The sequence below is a fragment of the Coturnix japonica genome, chromosome 1, assembly GCF_054131305.1.
Source record: "Coturnix japonica strain WE chromosome 1, WE-NBRP24, whole genome shotgun sequence".
NCBI classification, from domain to species: domain Eukaryota; kingdom Metazoa; phylum Chordata; class Aves; order Galliformes; family Phasianidae; genus Coturnix; species Coturnix japonica.
Genome location: NC_140663.1, coordinates 83,547,347 through 83,563,703, shown reverse-complemented (window position 1 = coordinate 83,563,703; position 16,357 = coordinate 83,547,347). Strand labels below are relative to the sequence as shown.

The 16,357-nt window shown below is 38.5% G+C and overlaps 1 protein-coding gene across 3 annotated transcripts in view; it reads left to right on the top strand.

The window, feature by feature from the left end:
- The window catches only part of GABRR3 (gamma-aminobutyric acid type A receptor subunit rho3), a 38,361-nt gene that overhangs the window by 15,067 nt on the left and 6,937 nt on the right, over positions 1-16,357 (top strand). For 2 of the 3 annotated variants that reach the window (XM_085526545.1, XM_085526566.1), the window contains 3 exons: positions 4,115-4,227; positions 12,734-12,801; positions 13,803-14,026. In XM_085526545.1, coding sequence (XP_085382671.1) covers positions 4,115-4,227; positions 12,734-12,801; positions 13,803-14,026 — 405 coding nt within the window. Of the gene's footprint in view, positions 1-1,829; positions 1,929-4,114; positions 4,228-12,733; positions 12,802-13,802; positions 14,027-16,357 lie in introns of all 3 variants that reach the window. The other variant, XM_085526556.1, reaches the window with a different exon arrangement.

The following is a 16,357-nucleotide window of genomic DNA, read 5'->3' as shown; positions in this document are numbered from 1 at the left end:
GTTTTTATAACTTCCTCCAGTCTGCTGCAAGGGCTTTTGCTTTCTTATAAGTACCACGGGGCATTAAAACAGAAGAGCCACGTAGGATCTGGCCTAATGTCCATGTACTATTGTGGCCTGTTTCTCACCATGGCTTTAAGCAGCAATTTGGAAGAATAAGTACAGGGCAAACACAGAAAATATTTTCACCTTATAGCCTCTGGGCCTCCAATCATAGTATTTCCCACAGAAACGTACTGTGTTTGGTGTAGTTTTTGCAGACTTGGTAACCATCTGTGGATTTCTTTTCCATGAACTTGTCTGGTTTCTCCTTGAACCGTAAAAAAGTTTCAGTAACCTGGTAACTTAAAGGCAACCAGTCAGGTTACTAAATACATCACTCCCCAGAAGCCACTGGTTATGGAACTACACCACTGGAAGTATGTGGTTAAATGCTTCAGCCAGATATGATCTCATTTCATTGAGCAGACTTTTGACCTCTCACTTCCTGTTACTTAATCAAGGTTAGATAGGAGCAGATAAGTTTGTTCTTAAAAGCCTGTCATGTATTCATTTGTTCTTAGAGAATTCTGAATTAGTTGCTCTGGTTTTCTAGATGACAAGCTGCTCTTTGAAAGCTCTGTAAGGCAACAAGGCATTGAGCAACAGGACCATGAAATGAACATGGGTAGGGAAGCATCCAAGCACTGTCTCACTAGTTTTTCATATGAAGAGCCAGTGCTTCCAGTAATTTTCTGCCTAAATGCCAGTAGGGATGTCTTCCCTATGTGATACTGTGATACTTCAAATGCTTTTTATGTCCTCAGCTGGAATTTAACTATAGGCTACGATTTCATTTACATAATGTAAATGTTGCTTGAAAGACAACTGTGAAAGGTAGAGCTGCTATAACTGAAAACAGTTGTTTCTTGAGCACGTGCTTCACTGAGGCTGATGACCATTTTTTTCCATTGCCCAAATCTATGCCAACACCAACCCAATAATCAGATATCCATCTGTTACAACTACCCCAGACAGGTAGAGATGCATGTGGGTTTTCCCTCTCAAACAATACAGCCTGACGTTTGTCACACAAGGATGGAAAATCAACTGCTACATTTAGATTCCCAGATTATGGTGCTCTAGCCAAAGCTGTGTAACAAACAGGCCACTGAAATATAAACTATATGTTTAGTGTGCTTTTGTGAGAACAAAGCGTTCCACTGGCAACCGCCACACTACTGTGATCTTGAATGACCTTGAGCTCTTCTGAGACCTACACTAGTTCAGTCTTTCTCTTCTGCTGCTTAATGGAATTGGCTCCATGGGAAAGAGCAATCGTAAAGATATCTGCTGATGATTTCACAATGCCATGTTACTGATCAATAGCAAGATACAGGTCTTGGATTTCTTGGGAGTAAACAAATACATGCATGCAATTCCCTTTGAGTCATCAGCTAAACAACTTTAAAGTGAGGAGAATGTAATACTCTTAACTCTTAGCCAAGGAAAACATCTGGAGTCCAGATGCTGATGTTGAAGGAATATCTGCTGGAAAACACTTCTTAGTCCTGGGTGGGAGAGGCAGGAAAGCAGGAGAAAAAAGTAAAGCACAAATGTGTTTTTTTAAAAAATATATTTTAGATATTTTAAATAGGATTTTTAGGAATGTTGATATATTTACACGTGCAATGGTACCAGCATCCAGGAAATTGATGTCAATAATATGTACAACTGCATGTAAGTGGTTTTTTTTCCCTTTACATTTAAAAAGTATTTTCTGCCAAAGGGAGGTACTGAAGGAAAGATGCTATATATTTGTAATGGAAGTACTATTCTGACCCCTGCAGGATCTTTCCTAGCTTGAATGACCACTTCTGAGAGCAGCTAGAAATACTCAGTTACTCCACTTTTTGTATATACAGCATAAGCTTGAAGATGCTGTTCAAGTAAGTGGACGTAAAAGGTACTTTCCATCTATGCAGCATTTCTGTTTATTTTTCCTCATGCGAGAAAATGGAAGAAGCATCAAAATCCTCTAACATCTATTTTCAGTGGCCTATTAAGAAAAATCTCCTGATTTGGGTGCTTCTGCTTTTCCTTTTGAGATACTAGGGAAATTTTTCCTCAGTCACATACTTGTTTCCACTAAGAAGCTGTAATAACTGTACCATAGCTTCGGCCTGGTTCTTCACATGAAATCATGAGAGCCTCAAACATGTACCTTCCTCAGTACACCTAGTGAAAACAACCTAGTGCTTCCAAACTGAATTAGCTGTGCCATGGCATTCTGAACACAATTCATCATTTCCTCTTACATCAGTTCCCAAGCAGTAGAATTTTCCTGCATGCCCATTCCAGAACACTTCAGGTGTTCATATCTACTGCCCATTCTGCTCTGACACAGACAGGCTTGCTTATGGCAGCTTTAATGCTCTGATGCGTCAGGTTTCATTTTAGCATCCATGTAATTTTAATAGTGAGAAAATTAAAGTCCTTCTCTGATATTCCTGATGGATGATTGCCCTGATATTTTGGTTCCTGCAATACTACCACAATTCAAGAACACGCAGGTAGATAAACTTGGTCAAGCCCAGTGGTTCTCAATAGCCTGGCAGCCAGTGACATCATAGCATCCCTGTAACACAGCATTTTTAGAAGTAATTTCTTGGCTTTCATTATTAAAAAAAGGTCGGAGGAGTGGAAGGGGGAGAAAAAAACCAACAACAGAATAGCTGTAGATACACCTTGTCTTAAGGTATTCTATACCTCATCCTATTCAGTATTTGACTACAGGGCAAATAGAACAAATTTCAATCATCCAGTCTGAAGTAACAATTAGAATCACTGGCAGCAAAGTCTCAGTGAATCACAAAAGGCATGAAAGAACTGATCTCTAGGGAGACTGCCTTGCCTGTGGCAACACAGCTGTATTTAATTCATTCCTACAAACTCCTGCCTAATATATAGCACAAAACTTCCCCAAGCAACCTGTTCTCACCAGGGGGTAACACAGATCTCCCTTGTTGCTACTGCTCATCCTACCTGTGAGAGGACATGGAAAAGGGGCCCTGTAAAAGCTCATTATGCATTATGAAGGCTGTGCTGCATTCCCTCAGTCTTCTTCCCTCAAATTAAGCAGCAACAGTTCCTTGAGATCTTCCCACATTTCACGGAAGGAATGTCCCAAACTAAGCTTAATGCTCCTGCTAAGATTTGGCTAGTTGTGTTACTACTTGGAGTCAGCCACTTAGAGCAGGTCACGCAAGGAGGAGTGGAAAATGAAGGAAGCATCATAGCATTTTCCTTATAGCCAAAGTAAATAATGTAACCAATTATTTCTAAAGGCTGGGTCCCTAAGCTGCCAAGACTGGCTGCTGAACTTACCTGTGTTTTAACCCAAGTACTTTGGGGATGTGAGAACGTATTAGACCTCCCTGCTGTTTGTGACATACTTTGTGTGTACAAGAGGACAGGAAGGCTGCACTATGATGGGCAGCTACTAGTCATTTTAAATTGCATACAAAGCACATCAATTTCTTTCTCAGGTAGTGAACTTCTTCATGGAATCTGGAATGTGTTGCAATACATTCTGTGAAGGGAAGAGACTTAGCAGCAGTCCCTAAGAAGAACTGCAGAATTCATGGCGACTTGCTAAGAGCATCTGAACAGATTCATTTGTGTTGCCTCTGTACTTACCAGAGGCTCAGTTATGTGCAATATGACATAAGCCACAAAGACAGTTCTTCTATGATGCGTGCTTTGTAATATAGACAATATGAAGTAGTTTAAACCATGGATCTATGGTGTTATTTCCAAGTCGTTGTTGAAAATGGAAATGTGGACAGTGCCATTTTTATCACCTCTTGCATAGTGATAGGTTCAGTCTCTGAGGGAACTTCTTGTATGCAATGAATGTTGTAACAGGTGTTCCTCATGAACCTGGGAGCCCTCACATCTGATTTCCCCACCTTTCACAATATGGATCTCTCCAACTTTATTAATGCAGTGATTTCCCTTATCACTCCAGATTCAATTGTCCATGTTCTTGAATCTCCGCTTCATTAAATGAGCCTTCTGTTGGGAAGAGAGAAAAAAAACCAAACATGTTTCTTTTTTATTTTTTTAAACATAGCAAACGAGATATTAAAATGAGGAAACTTGACAGCACCAAAGTCCGGCCACTTAAATCTGAGCAGCTTCTTCGCATAGAGGATCATGACTTTGCACTGAGACCTGGATTTGGAGGTAAGCAAACACTTGTTAATAGTTCATTCTTGATCTGTAAGTTGATTCAGTGCTGTCAGGCAATGCCAGTTGAAACTGAATTACACAACAGCTTTAATTACAGCTCCCTTCTTTTGGTGAGCTTCAGAAAATAATGAAGAAACCAATAAGTCATTGAAAGCAAAGCACCTATTTTATATTTAGCACATCAGTAAGAGAGAACGTTCAAATTGTCTTCTCAAAACTAAATATCAGGGGTAATATTGTTAGAATACTACTCTTTGGTAGTGATTAAGGTATCCCTGGAAACTGCATAGTCCAGTAGCAATTAGCAAATTAGTTAGTCATCATATTTGTTTTGAGAGATTGAAATGTAACGTGAATTCCTAAATCTTTACTCTGAATAACATTTAATAGCAGGCCTTAGGTTTATTACCGTGCAGTTTCTGTGGTTTGGGGCTCTATGATGATTATTCCTTCATTTAACTAAATTGCATGTGGATAATGTGAGTACTGAATGGGATTTGGATTTTGACTCTCCTTAACTCCTTCCACGACTCTCTTCCATGGGAAGTAGAATGTGAAAGCTGCCCTATGATTAAGCTTTACCTGACCCTTTGTGTCATCAGCTCAGTGTTCATTACTCATGGAATCAAACTGAACAGCTCTGGTCTATGAAGCCAAAATAAAATATATGAAGAGCAATAATCAACTGTGTAAACAGGCACAAATCTGAGAGGCTACCTGAAATATGTGGAGTTACTGTTGACACCAGCTGTGGGGATATTGGGCCTAGCAAGCGTGCCAGGAGAGCAAAGCATGGAGTAAGAAAAGCCTTTCTGGATGCATTGGTTCAGTGTGAAAGGATTTATCATTATTCTATGAATTTTGGCTTTTCAGGGAACTAAAATATTCACTGCCTTCTAATAAATAGTCAAGTAATTTCTACATCTTGGCAGCCAAAGTTAGAATTACCTCTTGCCTAATTCCTGCCTAACCTAGTATCTTTCATTCTGGATATTTTCCTTTTACTACCTGCCTTGTCACACAAGGTATTTGAATTTCTGAGAGTAACATCTCAGAAGGGAAGTAGCATTTTCATGAAAGATGCAACAATTTGAGATGTACTTTATTACTGGATCATCCCAGAAAGCAGTACTTCTGATGTCCATAAAAGCAGCTTTCAGAATATAGCCTGTTATCTGGCAACTCTAATTTTCCACACTGCATGTGGATTTTTTGTACCCAGAAAACCTGTACCAAGCTTTTTCGCCATCCTTTTATTTTCAGATGACTAATCATAGAGCCCATTCAATTCCTTCTGAAGCCAGCTGTGTTTTTTTCCGCTGACTTCATTGCACAGTCCTCCTAATAATCACATTGCCATGGGTACAATTTCAGCTGCACTCCTGTCTTTCAGAAATAGCTTTCAGCAGAACAGAGTTCCAGCTTTGTGCTTTACTTTGCTCTTCACATGCTGTAGTGGCATAGGTGGCACTTCTAAAATTCACATCCAAGAGCTCACACGCTTTTGTGTTTTCAGAACTCTCTTAATAAATGGAATACTTACAAGTCAATCTCTTTAAGAATAAAACATGAATCCATTAATATTTTTACAGCGTATGGTAAAAAGTCTCAGTGAAATGAATGTTCATCCTAAATTTATACTCCATTATTCCTGTCTTACCATTGATTTCAATGATGTTACCGTAGTAAAGAATGACTTGGTTTCTAGAAGAGACAAGCTAATGAGGGACAATAATTAGCACACAAATGTAACCTCATCACAGGAAAAAAGCAGCTGAAACATAAATCTCTATAGCATACCGGGACTGGACAGTAGTCTGACAGCAGAGTATGGGTTTCTCTGACAAACACTGTTGAGTAAGTGTGCAGTAGAAGGAAACGTAACAAGGGAAGATAAAATTAGAGATGCCACTGCCTTGCAGACACTGACAAGAAATCATGTATACCTTTCTCACAAGGTGGGCACTGCCACCATCAACTCTTGCAGTACATTCACTACAGCAGTACCCTGGGACTGGCACAGGTAGGGGACAAGGACTTTGCTAATTTTTCTCCTCTTCACACAGCTCTCACAGCCACAACATGGCTCTGAACTGCATGAAGACTTACAGTACAGTGGTTTTATGTATTTAAAGCAGATGAGATTTTGGGTTTGTTTTATCAAATGTAATAAAGCATTTCAATAGTGTGATTCCTCAAGGGCTTGGGTCTGTCACGAGCCACAGTGCATGATTCATTCAGCTCAGCGCAATGCACGAATTCACATTACTGATGTGAAAAATTAAAACAGAAACAAAACAGGTCAAAATAGCTGCATGAAAAAGAAGTATTTTAAATTGTTCTTTAAATTTAAAAGAGAGCCATTTTCTTTCTTTCTTTTTTTTTTTTTTTTTTTTTTTTTTTTTTCTTGTCCCTTCTGTGTATCTCATTGGGATTTCCTGGGTATGTCATGGAGCTGGAATGATAAATTTTGTTAATTTCTACTATGCCCCTTTCCGTGAAAAGATAATTCATCCTTTGAACCAGCTTAGGGGAAGAAGCAGCTGGAAAATTTATACTGTTTTTAACCTTCTGGAGGTTCCTCAGTTCAGTAAACTCTTAAATCTAAATCTGGCTTGTTTAATTTCATTTAGCTTCACATATGTAAAGCGAATGAAGCAGATAACAGGACCCAGAGTTTTTAGTGTTTATAATCAAGGAAAAACAGAGCACATGCTGAATTTTATTTGTAAACTGAGCAAACATCTGCACAGGAAAAGAGTTGGGGCAAATGAATATAGAGCTTGTGAATACTGATACTATTGGCATTAGCGTTACTGGAAATAAACACAACCCTGCTCACATGGCTGATTTCTTTCTCCCTAGAATCTGTTATTACTCTTTAGAGATGAGTGTGAGCACGTCAGTATCAGATGCTGAACTGAGACTTTTGGCAGCTCAGATCTGAGGAGCACCACACAGGCTGCCTTGACAGCCAAGACTATATACATTGACCATGGTGTTTTAGTGAGCCACACTTAGAAACCCTTTAAAAATGACATTCCTTTCTACACTTGCATATCTATTTTCCCATGCCATACTATTTTCTTAACTTCCTTAATGTAATGCACTGGCAGAATTTGAGTTCTTGGTAACCTGAGTTCTTTTCCCACATGCTGAAAATGTACATTGCCATTTACAGAATTGTCACTCTTTTGTTCCTCTGTGCCTAGGATTTGCTAACTGTAAAATGCTTCCTTATGGTCTCTAAACTATTTTGCAGTCTAAAGATTGGAGAACCACATTCTAATTGTCATTATGTAAAGTTCTCTATGTGAATGTGTGAAAAGTATAACAACCTTATTTTTCTTTGGTGTCTTAATGACCTGTCAGGATCTATGCTAATAGAGTTGGATAACTAATGGGTTAGTTGAAGAAATTTTAGAATTGGTCATCTCTGCAATGTCAACCACTAAAGGGGATAATAACATTAGCATGTATTAGAAGTGCTGGGAAATAATATAGTAAAATTTATCTGGTCAAGATATAACAGTCTTTCTAAAGAATCTGCATAGAATCATATAATTGAGTTGGAAGGGTCTTTTAAAGGTTGTTTAGACAAACTCTTCTGCATCGAACAGCAACAGCTACGGCTATGTCAGATTCCTTAGAGCCCAGTCAGCCTGATCTTGAATGTCTCTCTGGATGGGGGATCCACCATTTCTCTGGGCAACCTGTTCCAATGTCTCATTTCTCTTATAATGAAGAACTTTTTTTCACACATCCTATCTTAATTCTCTCCTCGTTTATTTTGAAAGCATTTCCCCACATCATAGCACAAATTGCATCTCAATGAGCAATTACACATAGTCATTATTCCAAGCTTTCAGAGGAACAGAGGTTCTATTAATTCATCGCTCCTTGAAAGGTCAGAAACTTCTCAGTCTGGTGGAGGAGAGTGACTCTGATGAAAGGGAAATGTCTTTCTTCCATGTGTTACTGGAAAGAATAGCTTGGATCTGAAAAAGGAGAGAAATGTTTTAGAAATTTGCAAGACCTCTGATAGGCACCTTCTAGATGTTTTTTGGACACTGGTAATTCTTTTGTTCTAAGAGTTAGCTATGGCTAATACCAGTCCCCCTTTTCCATGTAAATAAGAAAGAAATAAATGAGTAGTAAGAAAAAAACACCATTGCCAGTTATGCTACTGTTTCACTCATTGCCAGAGGAAAGAAAATGAACCCACACAAGCCTGTGGCTTGCTTTACTTCTGTCTCTGGTTTTCCTTCTCTACACGCCTACAAACCATTCTTAGAAAAAAGCATTTATACAGACCTTGGTCCTTCCTCAGTTTCTGTCTCTCTTACCAGGAGGTTTCAGTAGACCTGGCTTTTTTCCAGCGCTGTTACCAAGACAACTGTGAAAAATCAGTGACTGATTTTTCTAAATTCAACATTTATCTCAGGGAATTGTAGGTGCTTTGAACTACGCCTTCAAAGGTTTGACTACTACAAAAATACCACAGAATTCATAAAGCAAGTTGTTATTACTGTAGAAAATGATCCTAAAATGCTAAAATAATATACCTTTTTAAAATATGATAGAATTTGTCTGTCTTGCTATCTATTAAAAAATTCTTCTTGCCATATTAAACCTAGAAAATGGACTAAAAATGGCTTGTGTTAGGATAAATCCATCTGAAAACAGTTCTCTTTTTTCTGCTGAGGAGTAATTATCTTGAAAATCTGTGGAACCTCCATTGTGAAAATCACTAATCCCTCTAAAATAATGATTTGTAGCGACGCTCCAGCAGCAACCGAAGCTGCTCAATTTAATAACAAAATCCTCTGCCATCCCCAGTCTTGTCAGACTGGGAAATAAAAAACACAGCTTTTCTCTGGTTACTTTTTTTCAAAGTGAATTTGATGTCATTGCGTGATGGTCAGCAGAGATTGAAATTCTCAGTATATTAAGGAGAAAGCTGTGGTGCCAACATAGGAGTAGAAAAGTGATCCTTTCTGGCTGTTCTGGGATTTTTAGTGAAATGCCTTTTTTCTTAAATACATCCAAACTTGATAGAATAAAACACAGAGGACAGAAAGCTTCCACTACTCAGCAACCCATTCCCAACATCTCATTATCACTGTTCCTGGTGGAGCTGGTTTTTAATCACAGAAATAAATATTCCAAGAAAATTACAAAATTCAGAAGGGCTGGACAAGAGCAGGGCCAAAAAATTTCTTACTAGAGTGGTAGTGTTAGTGGCAGAAATTCACTAATGCTTCAGGTCACCGAAGTGAGAAGGACTCAATATCTGTGCTTCGTGTGTTTATCATCTGCTTAAATTTGTTGCCAAAGTAGAATCAGAATGGGATGAAAATATTTGCAGCCACTGTGATCTGTCGGTGTGGTTTTATAATTGTCTGTGGCGAATGCTAATCTGAACAGTGTTTTGTCCTTAAGCAGTATGAGCATGCTCTTTGACCAATGCACAGGAAAAGGACAGGAATCTATTTCTAAGGAGCATGTTTCACAGTTCTACCACATAAGGGACAGATTTCATTGCAAAAGTTCAGTTTTTCTGTAGTTCATTTTAGAAACACCCTTTGTAATTCTCCTGGCTGCAGATTTTGATCTCTGTTATGCTCTTCACTGTTCACACTGACTTGGTTTTCTAACAGTTCCCAGCTGAGTGCAAGTTGTTCATTCAGAGAATGAAATAAAGAATACATATATATGTATAACTAGCACTTCAGCTTGCATGCGTATAATCAAAGTGATCACATGTACCTAAGCTGCTAGTTCTGTGACCAATTCCTTTTTATCTGCCCAGATGACATGAATTATTAAATGAAATTCTGCCCACATTTGAATAGTGTTTTTTAGGGGTAGCAAATAGTCTGTGTTTTTTTGCACTGCCCAAGAAATTGTTAGGACTGCCATCATTACACTTTGAAGAGCCATCGTTCAGAAAAAAAGTGTTCCTTGCAATGCATGGTGTATGTTTACTTAGAAAGCCAGTCATCTTGTTCTGTGATATAATTTGTGGCTAGTTCCCTGCATGTTTGAAGGATGCTGATGGAAAACAGTTTGCTTGTTCTTGACTCATAACATTGGTAAAAGCCTTTGTTTTATGTGGAGAGTAGTTTCCCTCCCTTCTGTCCACATAACTACACTGATATATCAATGGGACTTACTTACTTACTTTCTCACTTCTTGGTGAGTAAGCTTAGATAAAATGCAGTTCTCCTGCCTATTTGAAGCTCCTCTGGCAATCAACAGACATTTCTGAGGCCCAGTTTGTCTTATCCCAATTAGAAATCCAGAAAGAACAGGTTACACAGCATAGATTCTAAATAGTAATGAAGCCATATTTCATTGCTGTTCTTAGCCTTAGTGATAACCGTGCTCCTAGGCTGGAGCACTGTGCATCTAGAGCTAGCTTGCTCCCTGACGCACCCTGCCCTACATCTAGCTCAGGGATCAGCTCTGCAAGGTGGGTTTATGCTGCTGCACCATGCAAATGAGGAGCTTGATAGACACTGCTTCATCTTTCTGCCATGTTTGCATTTAAATGATGCGTGGATGCCACCTGTGAATGATGTTCACATCATGTATAAATCCCACGACAGCTCCCACTTAGGTTAAACCTGTCTTCAGCCCACAACATATTTAGATTTCAGTGGAATGACGAGAGGATGATAGCTCAGGATACCATGCAACATTTTGTACCAATACTTTGTACAAGTCAGTATTTAGCAGAAGTTAACTATTTATGTGGTGTGGTTGGGATTGTGTGGGAAAAATAAAGAAGGCACGTGGCTGAACCTGGATTAGAAGAGGCACAAAGAATTTTATCAGTTTGCATGAAGAAGAGTGATTGGATATATATGTCAGTACTCTTATACATGAGCCTCTCAGGGAGATGTCTCCTGCAGTCTCTACCCTCCAAAAGAAACAGCTTACCCCAATGGGCTATCTAGAGTTTTACTAATACACCAGTCAACTGAATTCTGTTTTGATCTTTAAGCCTCTGGCAGATGGACTGAGCCACACATTCATTCCAGAAGCAAAGATGATTTCTCAGCCAGGCAGCACAGCTCTTGTCATTGTAGAGACATGCTCCTGTGTGCCCTGCTAACTCTGGTCACCATTTACCTTGTTTTTCCACACACATTCTCATCTGTTCTATGCAGGGTCAAACCCTCCATTAAAATATACAAGACAAATCAAGAGATTACAGAGCCAGATTTTAAAATACCTCAAAAATAGTTCAAGATCTGCACTGTTAAGAACTGGAGGCAGCTGTATAATCCTCGAGGGCTGCTATTTTAAGGATAATTCCAAAAAGAGACACAGTATTGTGACTGGTTATCAGGAGAATGATATTTCTGGACTGCTTTAGCTTTACTCTAAAGAAAACACAAGAAAAAGAGAAAGACAAGTTAAAGGAGCTATTGCTATCTCCTGCTTGCTCAGACTTCATTGTACTAATGTTTTGTATTGTAATATTTTAATGTTTGTTTGTAAAATATTTTAAATTACTGTTTTTTACAAATGTAATTGGAATTTCAAGTACAATGGTTTATTTTTCATTCCCAGTGCAGACTATTCTTCATTGTGTGTGTGTACACATATATGCACAAATCTCTGTCCTCTCCCTCTTCTGTAGGGAAGTGCTTAGTCAGTTACTTAATTGGAATGACTTGCTTGCTGAAGATTATATAGATACATAATTAGGCCTTTAATTCTAGATTGTGTGTACTGAAGAGACTGGAAGAAATATACTTTGCTGTAATTTTAATAAGTTTTAATCCCTTTATTGCAAAAATGCAAATACAACTTTATAATACACTCATTCAGTCTGCATTTTGTTATAAATCCACAGCCGTTTTCAGTAGCATGGAACAGTGATGTGGTGTATTGAAAAAAAAAGTGGTGCAATTCAGTGTGTTTTGTACTTGAAAATAAATTACGTACTCAGTAATACATTGCACACACATTCATCTTGGCACAGGCTTAGTGGGTGCACAGCTTCTCCCTTATGAGGTGCTGAGCAAGTAGTAACCCCTTTTCACAAATACCTATGCTAAACATGAAATAATTAAGTTACTAAAGGTAATTAGGAAGCATAATAGGTGTTTTGTTTATAAGCGTGGGAATAAGAGTTGGGACTGGCAAGTAGGCTTCATGGTCTTTGATGAAGTAGTATATTTACTCAACTTTTCTCTACGGCACTCCAAGCAGTTCATTAGCTTTGGCACCGCAAGGAAACTTTCACTGCTGTCTAAACTGCAATGTCAATAACTAGCCTAGCTGCAAGTCGTATGCCCTTATTTTTGCAACTATTTAATGTTGGGTTTTACTGTGTTGCCAAGGAGTTTCTCATTGGCACACTTTGGTGGACAGACCATAGCAAATGACAGTATGGGGTGTATTCTGCATGTTGTTAACACAGAGTCTTCCCTTTAAAAATATGGACATATGTTCCTCATCACTCTTTCATTCTGTTGCATTGAAGGGTCGCCAATACCTGTGGGCATTGATGTGCAGGTAGAAAGCATTGACAGCATATCTGAAGTTGACATGGTAAGTTGGTGAGATAAAGAATTCCAGCCAAAACTCAGGGTCTCAGAAGCATCCAGATGGATGATAAAGAACAATATATTTAAAGACAGTGGACTCTTAGAAGAGAACAGCCTTGCCATGAAGCATGGAAGTCATCTTCATTTATGTTAGTAAGTGTTAAGTATAAGCACACGTTGAACATTTCCCTAACTAACCCAGAGGAACAGAACAGAGTGCTCTTGTTGGAAATGTCAACCATTCAGTTGAAACCACAGGCTGCCACATAAACTCTTGGTGCTCTGCTCTATTGAAGATGAAGGTTCATGTATTTTGTGCCCTTTCCTTGTGCAGATATTAATATTCCTCATCCTTTCTGTTATGGTGGAGCAGTGGATACAACAAATGGAAATACAAAAGTATAAATACAAAAATGAGCACTGGGAAACACCCTCCACTATAGTTAAGTACATGTAGCAGAGGAATGCAGGATATTTGTTTCTCCTCCAAAATTATCACCAGTAGTGCCACCCAAACATTAATGACAGTTTGCTTAGTCCTAGAACAGCTGGGCACCTTAACTTGGCAAAGAGATCTAATTTACAGTATCTTCCCATGCCAAGTGTAGATCGAATCATCAATGCTGAGATTGCTATGAGTTGTCATCTACAATCTCACTCAAATCAGTGGGTTTCACACAAGTATAAAAGCATGTTACAGGAGGAGGCCTAATTATCTTTCCAGTATTATTCTCAGAAGTAATTGTTCTATCAAGATGAGTGATGCCTGCCTAAATAAGGAAAAGCTAGATAGGCGAGCACAGAGCAGTCAGGCTGCACAGCGGCTCAGACTGGATTTCCAGCTGTCTCTCCATTTTTTTCCACATGCATATTTGCAGCCATGTTATTTCTCTAGGTAATGTCCATAGCAGAAACCATTCCTTTACGTGTTGGTTATTTTGTTCCATTTTTTACTGTATGCAAATAAAACATGCATTGTCTTCTTTTATTTTTAATTAAACAAAGGACTTCACAATGACTTTATATCTCAGACATTACTGGAAGGATGAGAGACTTTCATTTCGTAGTACCAAAAACAAAAGTATGACTTTTGATGGAAGACTGATAAAAAAGATCTGGGTACCTGATGTGTTTTTTGTACACTCCAAAAGATCTTTCATCCATGATACAACTGTGGAAAATGTCATGCTCCGAGTGTACCCCGATGGCAATGTACTCTTCAGTCTAAGGTAAGAACAATCCTCTTTTATAAGACAACACACAGCTACAATTGTGGGGCCTGTACAGTGAGAAACAACTAGAAATCCTTGCAGTTAGGATACTAATTGTCATTAAACCATTGGTGTTAGATACTGAGTACTGGTGACAGATAAAAATTCTCAAAGTACCAGTGGGAACATAAACTGAGGACTGATAACTTAAAGATAACATCCTATTAACATATTGTTCCCCATCAGAGGATGATGGCAGGTTTTTCATCTGTTGTAAATACCACTGAAGTTTGTTAAATGTTAAATCATTGCCTGTGGTTTTAGCAGTACTGCAGTAGTTCTACTGCTGAGTGCAGTAAAGCCCCAAATTATTAGCAAAGAACAATTACTTTTTTTCCTGAGTCAGTTAAAACTATCTCGACTATTATCACTCTGGGATACCTGTGAACATAGCACTAATATGAATCAAGGCTGCGGACAGGCACAGAGAGCAAATCACAGCAGTTCCAGGACTGGAACAGCAAGGCCATTAAATGTTCCTCCCTTCTACCTACACATTATAAGCAGATGTGGATTGTGTGGCAGAAATAGTTTTAATGAAAGTACTTTACCCTAGGTAGAATCTCTGGGGCCTGTGCATTGCAGAAATCAGCACTCTCCAGGTTGTTACTAATTAGCCCTGTGCTCAGAGGTGATTTTTCATCTAATCTGGATAGCTGGAAGAGTTATGCAAGTATTTGAGTCTTTGGCTATGTAATAATTGTTCCAACAAGTAAATGAATCTAGCTACCCCCTCATAAGGCATACAGAAATCTTCACAATTGCTATACACCACTTTAAAATAGTGTAAGGCTTTTATGTTCGAGAATCTCATTGGCCAAAAAGAAACCATGAGGTGAACTATTAATTTTATTGTTATAATCACTTTTATGCTTCATGAAAGAGAGGAATCAGGGGGAACGGACCTCAGTTTCCAGCAGTGGCTCTCAGTATGAGTGGTTTGTCTCTGTGATGGGAGCCTCTGCCCTGCATCCTACATCCTACTTGCATGCTGGCTCCTTACTTTCACAAGTTGCCCTGGTTCCCTCAGCTCCTTTCCTTACCTCGCCTTAGCCCTTCATTAACCGATGGTGGGTGCTGGGTCACTTCTATTCCATTGAAGGGCAAATCCCCAGAGCTCCTGACAGGCCTGCAGATTTCTTCCTCGACATAAGTATCAAGGGCAGATCCTGTCCTCTTTTTGCCCTTCTCTATCAATTCTTACCAACTTAGAGGAAGGGGGTGACATAAGGCTGATGACCCAAGGTTTTGAAATGATTAAGGTCACATAGAGCATTTGTAGTCAGAGTGGTGTTAATGCATAAGTTCCTAAAGAATTGGATGCTCATTTAAACCCTCTTTTAGTATTGACAGATTAAAATACAGTGGGTAGATTATATTCCAAATTCTTATGTGCCAGATATCTGCAGTTACACAGTTTTTCTTCAGTGCCTGGCATGCAGGCTTTTATTGAAGAAAAACTGAACAAAAGTCCATATTTGGTACTAAAATACTCTCTCACTCTCTCTTTTTTTTTTAATCCACATTTTATTGCTGTCCTTACGAATCTGTAGTCAATACCTAAAAGACAGCAATAACAAACAGAGCTGGAAGTCTTATACATCATTTTAAAGATCTATCACATCTCAGCATCTCATTTTAACCCAGTAAAACCTGATATATGTAAAAATGTGCCTACAGTGTGATTACTGATCACAAGTACTCAAAGATCACTTGTATAACTGACGTATCCAATACCACTTATGTTAATTCAATTGCTTCAACCTGGGGAAAACTGAGATACCAAATTATCAAATGACATGCGAGCTGGGACAAGAAAGGAAGATCTGACAATATTTACTGTGTTTAAATTGCTGCTTCTAGCCTTTTAATTGTTTGCTTATAGGGTTATTTGGTTGATATGCTAGGGGACATTTATCTTCTAAATATCTGTGAAAAATCAAGTGAAATGAAAAACTTAATGTTTCTGTCTATGTTTACCTAATTTTTTTAGAGTATAAAACATTTTTATGGTATTGAAGAAGAGAACAGTCTTCCAGAAATCACAGCTTATCTTTTGTGCTATTGGATGTTATTAGATACTCTAACTATACTACCTGGGGAAATAGCACTTGGAATACTATTTGCTCAGATCTGTACAATTATCTACTTCAGTCTATGAGAAAATCAATTAAGAAATGTGAACTCCCTTTGTAAATCTTGCTAAGTGTAACCATTCAAAGCAAAATGTATGAAAGGTTAATGAAGGACCAGACCAGTGAAGAGTTTATACATTGAGACTAACATACT